At 35.2% G+C, this 13259-nt stretch overlaps 1 protein-coding gene across 11 annotated transcripts in view; it reads left to right on the plus strand.

Annotated features, from left to right (window-relative positions):
• Window positions 1-13259, plus strand: part of FAM184A (family with sequence similarity 184 member A) — a 121759-nt gene that overhangs the window by 75572 nt on the left and 32928 nt on the right. For 7 of the 11 annotated variants that reach the window (XR_002072072.2, XM_019418213.2, XM_019418210.2 and 4 more), the window contains exon 10: window positions 9626-9667. The exons of the other annotated variants lie outside the window; for them this stretch is intronic. Coding sequence is in view for 6 of the 7 variants with exons in the window: in XM_019418213.2 (XP_019273758.2) it covers window positions 9626-9667 (42 nt within the window). In the remaining variant the exon portion in view is untranslated. The remainder of the gene's footprint in view (window positions 1-9625; window positions 9668-13259) is intronic. 11 annotated transcript variants of the gene reach the window in all.

Below are 13259 nucleotides of genomic sequence, written 5' to 3' on the forward strand. Positions count from 1 at the left end.
ATTCCTTTAAAATAAAAGAACTACATTTACTCTTCAACTGTAAAGAAAAGTAATTATATAGAGTCATCTGTGATCATATTTTTTCTATTTGTGATCCTAAAATGTCGTGATATATTTATTTCACCTTGTTTTCAGGGCAGATTTTATTTGGGGTCCAACTTGATGACTTTATATTCCAATTCTCTCATTCAGATCAGTAGACTGAGAAATTTGGGAGAGACATGGACTGTTCAGACATAGAACTGTGGAACTTTGTTGTTTGGGTCTGACTCTCCAGTTTGAACTTTGAGGCCCCAAGGTTATTTAGCTGGTGATAGCCACCATTGTATATGACAAAGTTTTTACCCTCCACATATCTACAGTGTAATAGAGGAAGATTTGTATACAGATACCTACAGTAAAAGTCACTGCAGTGAGTGACTATAAATGGTCTGGAGAGTCTGTACTATAGGAGCAATGATATGCTGGGTCTGGCTCCTACCAGCTCACATAGTTGTGATTGTGTACAGGCCTTCTCAGCTCCATATTCTGGGACATGTTGGTGGCTGGGAGTATTTACACCACAAATATCAGCATGTGCTACATATAAGGGCTTTATTTTTCAGAGAGCCTACATCCTTATCAGCTTACTGCTTGGTGGGAATATGGAGTAGAGAAAGAGTGACATAGCCAAAGTGATTGGGAAAATTTTCATTAAAGAGGTCAGCTTTAATGTGACTTTCAAATATGGTAAAGGATGAACACAAATATTTTTACTCATTCTATGTTTTATTGAATATACTATTATTTCCCAAGCACAGTGTATAAGGAGTACAGAAAAATGAGGTGTGGACAGCTGGGGAGATAGGTCATTGTGAAAAATTTTGACTTCCAAGCATAGGAGTTCAGAGTTCACTCAGTAAGCTATGGGATTCTGTCAAAGGTTTATGGATAGGAGAGTACCATGTTGAAAATTTCATTTTAGGAAGCTTAATGTGGTTGTGATTTTGAAGTGAGGATGAAATGGAAACATCTCAATAATCTACAGTGTCTGAAACAGAACTCTTGAATACACATGATGCACCCAACCATCACCCCTCAACAGAAACCAGACTCCTCCTCCTAGACTCTGCTGTCCATTCACTGCTCAGCCATCTCTGACTCCTCGTGCTGTGCCGCCAATCAATTCATCAGCATTTCCTGCTGCTCTCCCTTCAAATTACACCTAGGATCTGATCATTTCCCAGCATTCCCTCCCCTACCAGCTAGTCCAGGCCACTTGCAGTTCTCTCCTACACTGCAAATGGAATCTGCACTTGGTCTTCCTGCTGCTTCTCTTGTCCACCTACATATTATTTCCCAACCAGCCAGAGTGATGCTTTTAAAATGTTAAGTTGGATCATGTTACTCTCTTGCTTCACACTTTCCACCATCAGATTATAATCCACACTTTTACTGTGTCCTGTAGTAGCCTTATGATTTGTCCCCTACCAACATCATCTCCTGCCATTCCTTCCCTTCCTTTTCTGCAGTCCTGCTGGAAGACTTGGAATTCCTGGAACACACACACACACACCAAGCTTAATCCATCTCAGGGCCTTTGCACCTGCCTCCACATGGAACCCGTTTTCCCTAGATCTTTATGGCTTTCTTTCACTTTGTTCAATTCTCTGCTCAATCTTAACTCTTCAAAAAGATCTTCCTTAGCCACTTTCTCTAAAATAGCATCCTCCATCACTCTGTGTCCTCCTATTCTGCTTTGTGTTTCTTCAAAACACTTATTACTGTATAGCATCATATTATTTACACTGTTAGAATGTAGTTCCATGAGAGCTGGGCCTTTATCTGTGCTATTCACTGTTGCACACCCAGATGCTTAAACTCCCTGGCATATAGCAAGCACTTGATAGTTGTTTGATGGAGTGAACAAAAACAGACACGGCTACTGAAGAGGCATTTGTCAAACATATGAAGCACAAATAATTCTACCCATTTAGGACCTGAATTAAGTTTATTTCATTGAGAACACAAGGGAAACTATAAAGAAAAAAAACATGTAATTTGATGGAATACTTTGGTAAAGGAGAAATAAATGTTAAAGTTGACAGAATTTGAAGCCAGAATAATCAAAAGGAAAAGCATCATCTGAGAGAGGGAAGTCATGAGCTCCTTAACTGGGGAGAAGGGGGATGATGAGATGGTCAGTTTGGTTTTAGATGTAGTGATTCTACCATCAGAGGAAATTTTGGAATTCTTCACACTCAATTGGAAAGATCAATGACATGAATGAGAAGTAGAGCATTAAAATAAGTGCTGGGGACACTTGGGTGGCTCAGTTGGTTAAGCATCCGACTTTGGCTCATGTCATGATCTTGTGGTTCCTAAGTTTGAGCCCCACATCGGGCTACATGCTGACAGCATGGAGCCTGGAGCCTACTTTGGATTCTGTGTCTCCCTCTCTCTCTCTGCCCCTCTCCCCTTCACACTCTGTCTCTCTCCCTCTCCCAAAAATAAACATTAAAAAAAAAATTTTTTTTAATATTTCAAAAAAGTGCTGTTGATCAAGAACAACTGAGAAGCCAGCTTCCTATGGCTGTTGCAGACTGTGTTCTGATATTTATTAATTAATTTGTTAATTAATTAATTAATTTGTTTATTTATTTGAGAGAGAGAGAGAGAGAGAGAGCATTAGCTGGAGGGTGGGGGGCAGAGAGAGGTAGAGAGAGAATCCCAAGCAGGCTCCACCTGCCAGCACAGAGCCTGATGCAAGGCTCGAACCCATGAACTATGAGATCATGACCTGAGTCGAAGTTGGACACTTAACACACTAAGCCACCAAGGCACCCTGAAATAATTCTAACCTTTTTAAAAATATGGCTACTGAAAACTTTGTTTTTAATAAGAAAATTTAATTTTTTAACATTTATTTGTTTGTTTTGAGAGAGAGCATGAGAACAAGGGAGGGACAGAGAGAGGGATAGAGGATCCAAGGCAGGCTCCTTGCTGATAGCACAGAGCCCAGTCCAGGGCTTGAACCCACAAACTGTGAGATCATGACCTGAACTGAAGTCAGATGCTTAACTTACTAAGCCACCCAGGTGCCTCTGGCTACTGAAAACTTTTAAAATTACACACATGGCTCTCAGTTATATTGCTGTTAGACAGCAATGGTCTAGACTATTTAGATCAAAAATTCAAAGTAAATTTGGCTCAGTGCTCATTTTGCTAGCTCCATCTCCTAACTCTTAAATTAAGTTTTACATTAGGAAGGAATTCTCTTTAAAAACTGCATTTCTGCCTACTGAAAAAAAGATTATATTTGCATCAGTTTTTATGTTTTTTTAATTTTTTAATGTTTATTTTTTTGAGAGAGGGAGAGACAGAGTGCTAGCAGGGGAGGGGCAGAGAGAGAGAGAGAGAGAGAGAGGGAGACACAGAATCCGAAGCAGGCTCTAGGCTCTGAGTTGTCAGCACAGAGCCCAATGTCGGGCTCAAACTCAAACCACGAGATCATGACCTGAGCCTAAGTCAGACGCTTAACCGACTGAGCCACCCAGGCGCCCCTTATGTTTGTTTTAAAAGAATAACAATACTGCCTTTTAATGGAAGAACAGATACAAGTAGTTTCTGAGGTAGAGATTAGAAAGAGAGCTGGAATAATCATCTCTTCCCAGCTAGCTCAAAGACCTTGACAGAGCCCTGAGCAGTGATAGGACATCAATGAAGCTGACCCTGAAGGTTCTGAACCCTCTCCCTAGAAATTAGGAGAGCAGGAAACTATTTAGAAAAACATCAGAGATCTAGCTTGAGCCCGGGGAGAAGAGATGACTGGAGTAAGGAAAAGGGAAGTCAAAGGAAAAAGCAGAAGACCGAAGTGTAATAAAACATAGAGAAAAGCCACCTAGAATAGAGAGTGAGAATAGCAGGCAGGACCCAATTTTGCTTTCTCAGAAAATGTGCAATGGAATTAAAGTCTACCAAAACCCAGCCAACATCCATTATCTTCCATACTTTTAGTTCCTGGATTCAAAGTTAATATGCAGTCTTTTCTTTAGTAAATATGGAAGCTTGTTCTTCATTTCTCTTCAGTCAAAAAAATTTATGATGTTGGAGCCCCTGGGTGGCTTAGTCAGTTAAGCATCTGACTGGCTCAGGTTATGATCGCATGGTTTGTGAGTTCGAGTCCCACACAGGGTGAGTTCAAGCCCCACCGTGGGTGAACACGAGCCCTGCTTTGGTGAGCCTCGCTTCTCTCTCTCTCTCTCTGCCCCTCGTGGGACTCTGTCTCTCTTTGCCTGTTGCTCACTTGCACCCTCTCTTTCTTTAAAAAAAAATAATAATGACATTATTTTAACTATATTATATCCTCTTTTATCAGACTTAAGTTGTTAGTGTTCTTCATCTTGAGATTTTTTTTCCAAGATAAATAGTACTAAATTGTTTTCTGAATTAATTCGCAAATCTAAAAATGTTTCATTTTCTTTTCCCTACCCAAACCTCCCTTTTTAGAAGTTTATCCAGTTCTTAAATTGGTACCTTTAGGAGAAGAGACTGAAGAGATGGAACAATGATGCCTACACCTGGCTTTAAAAAGAGATGCTTAAAATACTGGGTAGTGATTAATGTGTACTAAGCATATATATAAGTTCTGCAAAATACCATAGTAAGACCTTTGATGAAATGCAGAGCAGTTTGTGCCTCTTTCAGAGGTAGCAGGACCCAGAACACATCTGAAAAATACTTACGAACATTGAGATAGCACTGTAGTAACAAATCAACTTAATATATTTGTATTTCATATGACAAGGTACTAAAAAAAGCATTTTGGATCTGAAAAATTTCAATGGGTATATGATTATACAGTTATTTAAGATAATCTCTGAGGAAAGTGTTAAAAATTATCTAACATTAGCTTGTCTCTACTTTAATTTCATTTATTGTGTGCCTGTTATTACTACTTTAGTTTAAATACTGAACAATTATTCATGAATTTTTCTTCAATTTTTTGCTTTAGGAGAATTATTTTTTTAATTTTTTTTTTTTTCTTTTTTTTGTTGTTGAGAGAGAAAGAGCACGAGCAAGGGAGGGGCAGAGAGAGAGGGAGACACAGAATCTGAAGCAGGCTCCAGTCTCTGAGCTGACATCACACAGCCTGATGAGGGGCTCGAACTTGTGAACCACAAAATCATGACCTGAGCCGAAGTCGGATGCTTAACCGACTGAGTCACCCAAGCACCCCTAGGATAATTATTAAAGTTGTGATTTTCACTCTTAAAACTTAAGGTTGTTGGTTGCTTTTCTGTAGTTATTAGTAAAACTTGAAATTAATATTAGAAAAGGACTTTACATAATTTGCTTTAAAAAATTACCATATTATATATTAAATATTGAATTTTGGAACATTTCATTAGGCTTTAACGTATTTTACTTGAATTGCAGTGTAAGATCATTGTACCTATTGTTTCAAGGTAATCAAAAATTTGATAAATGACGTTTCTTGTTTTAGTAATGAGAATTTTATTCTGTCGACATTTGATGACATTTTGACATCTGTCAAAAATTTAGTGCTGATAACACCATGTAGTGTGCTAGACCCATAATGGAGTCATAATAATCTCTGCCTTCCCAATGCTTATAATCTAGAAAGGAAGGAAAATAGAAATAACAGTTGGATACATTAACTCATTATAACTGTAGTACACATGTGTACCATGGGAACCTAACATAGTCTGGAAACTTGGGGAAGGTTTCTTTGCCTATAGGATCCTTTACCTAAGACCTGGAAGAGAGGCAGGAATCAGGGAAAGAGGAAAAGAACAGCATCCTAAGCAGAAGGGGACATATGTGCAAAGGCCCTCAGGCAGCCCCCAAACACCTTTGCTCTGGAGAGTAGAGAGCCAGGAAGCTGGGGAGGTAAGCAGGGTTGGATCACTTGGGGTCTTGTGATCCCCAAGGCTGGGAGTTTATCTAAAGAGCAATGAGGAGCTGTTGGAAGATTTTAATCAGGAGTATGAAATATTCAAGTATTATAATTTCAAAATTCTGCAGAATGGAGAATAGAATACAGTGGGACAAGTTAGGTGCCATTCAACAAATATCGTTCCCTCTTGTCGGTCTTTGTTTTGATCAATATTTTGAGGACAAATAGTATATTTGGTATACTCACTAGTTCATTTCTGTGAGAGGATACGTTTCGAAGTCTTAGAATCTTTTGGCCTCTGTCAACAGGATTTCTGCATGATTTGGATGTATGTATTTTTTCTAAATAACTTTTTTCTTTTTAACTTTGAAGCTTTCTTTTTACTGCTTATGTTATTATGGGGGAAAGGAAAAGTAAGGTAGAGAGTAGCAAAAACTAAATAATAAAATTCCATATCATTCAGTCTTTAAATAAGCATTCATTGATCCATTTACATTTTGCCACATACCTTTAGGCACTTTGGATACAAACTGTGAATAAGACAGTCATTGTCCTCCAAAAGCCTGTAATTCAGTGGATTTTAATATTTATATACCAATATGTTTACAAATTGCAAACATGTAAAACCTTGTGCTATTTTCTAAATGAATAAACTCAGGTTTAGAATAAATGTGATGACTCCTAAGAGCATAGTTTCTTACATACAAAGCTCTAAATTTCTTATTAAGCACAGCAACTTTTTATTTTGTTTTCTTTCTCACTTATCTGAAAGTCTGATTATATTCATCTTTCAAGAAAAGAAATTCTGAAACACATTCAGTAGGCTTTCGATGTTGAGAAATCAGAGTGCTATCAGCGGAAGAGGATGTCCTGAGGCCCTTTTTACTCATCTCAAAAACTAACAAGAAGCTTAAGTTGTTTTAAAACAAATGGACTATTATATAGGGCATCAGTTTTTATCAACATGGATCTTGCTTATACAGAATGCTTGCTGAGTAACATCTTTGCATACAGACTTTTAGTTCATCCAATATTCTTTCAAGCAGACATTTACTTGGGGAATCTCATCTGTGTTGTGGCATAAATACCATCTATGTGTCAGTGACTTCCAAAGTTAAATCTCTAGCCTTGATATCTTCACCTGAACTCAAAATCATTTGATTGGATAATTGGCATCTCAAATTTCACCTGCCTGACTCAGAAATACTGATTCCCAATCTCCGTCTGCCAACCCATCATCTTCATTTCTTGGCACTGCTTGTGGCTCAGAACAGAAACCGAAGAGTCATCCTTGATTTCTCTTTCCTTTATCTCTCATGTAATCTGTCAATCCTATTTATTCCACCTCTAAAACATACCATCAGCTTTTATCTACCCTAGTAAATACTGTGCCAAGCTTCCTATCCAGCCTCCCCAATGTCACTTTTCTTCAGAAGTACTCAAAGCAGTCTTTTATGATGTAGTCAGATCTTGTTATTCCCCTCCTTAAAATTCTCTCGAGGCGCTTCATTGAATTAAGGCTCTTATTCTGACTCCTTTATTGTCCTATAAGACCCTAAGACATCTGGCCCCTGAAAAATCACCCATCTTTTGTCATCCTCACAAACCTTCCCCCCGGCACACATATCATATACACATGTACATCCAGTCACTCACAGCTCACTTCCACCTCAGGCTCTTTGTGCTAGCTAATCCACTTGCCTGGACACACTTTCCCCAGGATCAGTTATCTCATTTTGTGGCTGCCTTTTTCATTGATTTCAAGTTCAAATTTCACTTCTTTCAAAAGATCTTTCCTTACCATCTACCCAATATCACTTCCAGTCATTTCCTATCACAGCAATCTTTTTTTATTGTAGAATACTACAATGTCATCAACTTCTTATTTTTGAATTTGTTTTTTGTATGTTTGTTTTATGGTCTTATTCAACTCTCTATATCACTCTGTACTTAAGATTATTTCCTGGAATTTAATAGTACCCCAATAAAGATTTTTTAGTTGAAAAACTAATCTTACTTCATTTATGTATTAACCAATTAGGGTATTGTGACCCAATAGCACTAGTGCGTTTCCCCATTGCTGCAGCCAAGTCTGTGATGTAAGTCACCCCAGGTCACAGCTCAGGGACCATATCTTTTGGTTTAGATATTTCCATTGCCTGTAACAGTGTGTTGACAGAGGCAGTACCCATGTGAGTTTAGATTCCAAGTGTTCAAATACACTTCTGTTGTACAGAATCTAAAGTCTAGAATTCCTAAGGGAAGACCTGGCATGCTATTTTGATATGTTGTGTTAGCCTAGCTTATCAATTAGTTCAGGAATCCTAAATAATATACATATTTTTGTCTGATGATATCTTAAAGAATGAAAAATCAAATCTACTTCCTAAGTAAATGCCATACATTTTAGATTAACTTCTAGTACTAGAACACCACTTCTGAGAAATAAAAGAAGTAAAACAAACAAGAAAAACAATTAAACGTCCCTTAGCTTTTTGTAAATTTTGTAAAGTCTGGAGAAGTGTCTTTTTAGTATATAAAGAATATTGAGTATGAGAAAGCATGAAGAAAAAGTAAATAAAATTAATATGACATGTATATAAAAGAAAAAGTATATATGCATTTACAAAATATGTATTATGTATATTATGTATTCTGTATGTAATTTTATGTATTAAATCAATGAGAAACTTTAAATTGATCAGTTATGGAATAACTAAATAGAAATTAATCTTTTTTTTCTCAGCTTATTTTTATAACTCTGATATATTTGTATCTTAAACTGTATCTTATATTAGTCTAAATTGTTTACCAAATAAAAACTAGTTTTAGCTTATGACACACCAAGGAATAATCACATTATGAAAGAGAGAATTATTTTCTGTCTGAAAATTTAATTATAGTGTCCAAAGTAGAAAGTATTCCACAGGCACTTATTTAAATTACTAATATAAATTTAAAATACTATTTTGTATTTTTAGAAAGCAAAAAAAAATGAGGCAATTGAAAATGAAATCACATTTTCTCTCATATTTGGGGAAAGAGAGGGTGTGGGTATTTCCAGTTGTTTTATATCACTGAAAATTTCAATGAACTTCTGAAAAATGAACCCAGATCATAAATAATTTTGCCAAATATATCCTAGAAAATAGGACTGAAGAGATATAAAAGCATCTCTTCTTTCTTTCCCCTAAATATAAAATCAGATTATTAGTAAATGTTCACATTTTTAATGATTATCTCATATTTATTTTTGGCCCCCAAATTATATAGTCAATCAAGTTAGTGTTTCAGTTCTCATCTGCTCATTTCTCTTGAGAAGTCTTTCATGAGCTTATATCAGTACTGAGTATAATGCTTTGAAGCATTTTATATTGTAGATTTCTGGGAGGAATTTAGAACAGTAAGATTTCTTCTACGTCCTTCAATAACCATTCTCTTTCCAACTGAATTCTGATTTATATGTACTGGCCTTCAGTATTTTGCATAGGTAAGTCTGCCATCCCACAAACATCAGATACTGTCTTAAGGGACTACAGATAATTTAGATTGTGTGTCTTAATTTTTTTGGTCTAATTCCTTTCCGAAAAACTGTTTTCAACTTATTTTTTCTTGAGCATATTATAACTAATGTTCTGTGTTTTACTCTCCCTTTTATATTCCTCTTTCTTTCACTTAGTTGATTTCTGAATGTTTCCCTTTATTCCTTTGATCTTTTCTTCCTAGCGGCACTCTCTGGGTGAAGCTTTGCATAAATCTATCAACAATGTAAGTGAACGGCACTTACAATTTGTACACAAGGGCATGTTGCACTTTTGATTTTGCATAAATATCATCACTGCTTTACAGCTTTAACTTACAATATAAAAAATACACTTCGGTATTCAATAAGTTATGTTTCATATATGGGTAACAAAAGCTTCTAACTTTCAGCCATTTGTTTGTGTATGTGCATACCTCTACCACATTGTATTAATAAGCAAATTTTTATTACAAAGCCGAGCAAGATTTTACCTTTCAAACATAGAATTCGTTATTTAAATTACTCTGAAAAATATTTTTGAAAACTGTTAACTACTTGACTGTCAAAACAATGGAAATAAGTGTAAATATATTTTTTCTTTTGGTAAACTAGTTTATTTTTTGAAAAAGTAATATCAATTAACAGGTGTTAGTTGTGAAGGTTCATGAGATTCAGGACATATTTTATATTTTGATGTTGTAATTATGAAAAGATTTAAGTGAAATGAAGTAAGTCCCTTTCCTAGGAATTGCCAAAGCTATTGTTTTTACTTAAATATGCAGAAATTAAGCTTCAAAGTAATATTCCAATATAAGCACCTCTTTAAAAATTTTTCATATATAATATGAAAAGAAAAAATGAAATTTATGTTTACCGTTCCCAACATTGTTCTTTAAAAAAAACAGAGCTGAAGATCTTTGAATATTTTTTTGATATCCTAGGCCAGAGGTTCACCAACTTTTTCTATAAAGCGCCAGATGGTAAATACTTTTGGCCTTGTAGGTCCTGCAGTTTTTCTGGTAGCTACTTGACTCTGTTGCTGTTGTAGGATGAAAGTGGCCATAACAATATGTGAACAAATCTGTGTGGCCGTGTTCTAGTAAAACTTAATTTACAACAGGCTGCAGTTTGGCAACTCCTGTCCTAGAGGACTCAAAGCTTGAGTCTAGAGATGTCCTATAAAATTTTGATACTTCTGGAGTGAAACTATTTCCTCATACCTTTCTAAATTATTTCTACTATGCAAGAAAAGACAACTTTATCTACCTTTAAAATTAAACTTTGCCCAAGAGCCCAAATGTCCATTGATGGATGAATGGATAAAGAAGATGTGGTATATACATACAATGGAGTATTACTCGGCAATCAAAAAGAATGAAATCTTGCCATTTGCAACTACAGGGATGGAACTTGAGGGTATTACGCTAAGCGAAATTAGAGAAAGACAAATATCATATGATTTCACTCATATGAGGACTTGAAGATACAAAAGACATGAACATGAAGGGAAGCAAAAATAATATAAAAACAGGGAGGGGGACAAAACAGAAGAGACTCTTAAATATAGAGAACAAACAGAGGTTTGCTGGAGAGGATGTGGGAGGGGGGATAGGCTAAATGAGTAAGGGCCTTAAGTAATCTACTCCTGAAATCATCATTGCACCATGTGCTAACTAACTTGGATATAAATTGTAAAAAATAAATAAATTATAGAAAGTTAAAAAAATTAAACTTTGCTTTCTACCTAAAACATAATTAGAAATACATGAATACATTGAACATCATTTTTAAAATATATTTTTAAAATTTTTTTAATGTTTATTTATTTTTGAGAAAGAGACAGCATGAGCACAGGAGGGGCAGAGACACAGAATCTGAAGCAGGCTCCAGGCTCTGAGCTGTCAGCACAGAGCCCAACACAGGGCTTGAACTCACCAACTGTGAGATCATGATCTGAGCCATAGTCAGATGCTAACCGACTGAGCTACCTTAGTGCCACTAAAAAATGTATGTAAAAATAAGCAACAAAGATATTTATCCCAATGTTGGTGAAATAAGACTACAGTTAGAAATTCACATATAACCTAATAAGGATTTGGGCATGATCGCTATATTAATCCAGTCTTTTTGACAAATATACTGATTGGGATAGAGATAAGAACCCAAATAAGGTAAGATTATTGTCAGAATTGTACTTCAGAATACTTGTGACAACATAGTCATCTTTACTTAAATGGTTATAAATGGAAAAACCTTAAATTGAAGTTAAATCAATTAGTAACTAGAATGAGAATGCCTTGATTCATCCATATAAAAGGTAAAAGGAGTTGGTGACACAATGAAATCCCCATTAATTAATTCCCTTTGGTAACATCAGTCATTGAGGATCAGCTCTTCTAAGTTGTCCTCATCCAAACAAAACATGACCGTGTCAGTGTTGTTCAGCAGAGTGAGCACCTACCCACCCCCTCCACACATTCTTGCCCAGCCTTCCATGCAAACAGTTGTCTGCTATATACTGTCTTGTTCTAAAAGACAAGTGGTTATTGAGACCTTTGTCCTTTATAAAAGCTGTCTACTTTCTTTCAACTAAGAATGAAAGAGTGATTGGGAACATACTGCAGAAATATCTTAAGGACATTAAGTAGGCATTTTTGGGGTTCTTAATTGATAAATTCAGTTTATAGGGTTTCTTAGAAAAATACCAAGAAATTATGAACAATTGAGAATTTTCTCAGAATGGTCATAATTTTCCTAAGCTTAAATTTACTTTTTTAGCTAGACTCTTCAAAAATAGCAAATTAGTGGTTAAAAACAAACAAACAAAAAAAGGAGTTAAAATATTCAGGGACCTTCAAATGTTTTACATGAACATTTATAGAAGTTGTTGATATAGTAATAAGTCTTCTCTAAGCCTGTGTTAGCAGTTTTTAATGTTGCTTTATATATTTGAAAGTATTGAACTGATATCATATGGTTTAGACTTTCTTATAATTTGTGTTGACTTTTCTTGTCAAAATTGTTAAGTATTTTGGCCTAACATAATTCCATATCCCATGTTGACATCCTATCACATCCAGTACTTCAGATTTGATTCATTTTCTATTTTGAGAGTGTTTTTTCATACACCATTGTGAAGGTACAGAATCCTTGTGAAATTGCCCCTAGGAAATAGATAAAACTTTCCATTCTCCAGAAAAATGTATCCATATGTTTTTAATTTTAGTCTTTTTGAAAAGTTTACAACACTTTATATTTGAAAAGATATCAGCGTTTTAAGTGGTACAGGTCCGAGGGTAGCAATTTCTATTGGCCTTTAAAATTGTTTGCAAAATATCTCGTAGCTATTAATCAATAGAATATACTATATAATTCATATCCAACTCCTGTGGTAAGAATTTTTTAAATTACTAAAATTCTTTTCTGAAATAAGGATTCTTTTGGTTTATTTAAAACCAACAAAGCAAAAAGCATTAAAATTTAAAATTATAACACATGTAAATAAACTAATACCACATAACTAGATACTTTGAATATATAATTTGAACCATTCTCATTCATTTATGAGAAATGGCTTTCTATAATTCTGTAATAAAAGTACTGATAAAGATTGCCTATACTATTTGATGTGAAGTCTATCTTTGTTCTCTTTTATTTTGAATTAATGAAGTTTCATATTAATTATGTATTTTCATAAAATATACTCAGCTGTTTAAGTTATAGCTATACATAAAACATTAGTTCATTTTACATTGCTTTGCTCATTATTTCTGTGTTTTAAAGTGCCATGTCACTGTCACGTTGAATAAAGGCTGATAATTTAATGCAATGCTACTA

Source organism: Panthera pardus, unplaced genomic scaffold, assembly GCF_024362965.1.
Source record: "Panthera pardus isolate Hobbes unplaced genomic scaffold, ASM2436296v1 HiC_scaffold_17, whole genome shotgun sequence".
NCBI lineage: Eukaryota > Metazoa > Chordata > Mammalia > Carnivora > Felidae > Panthera > Panthera pardus.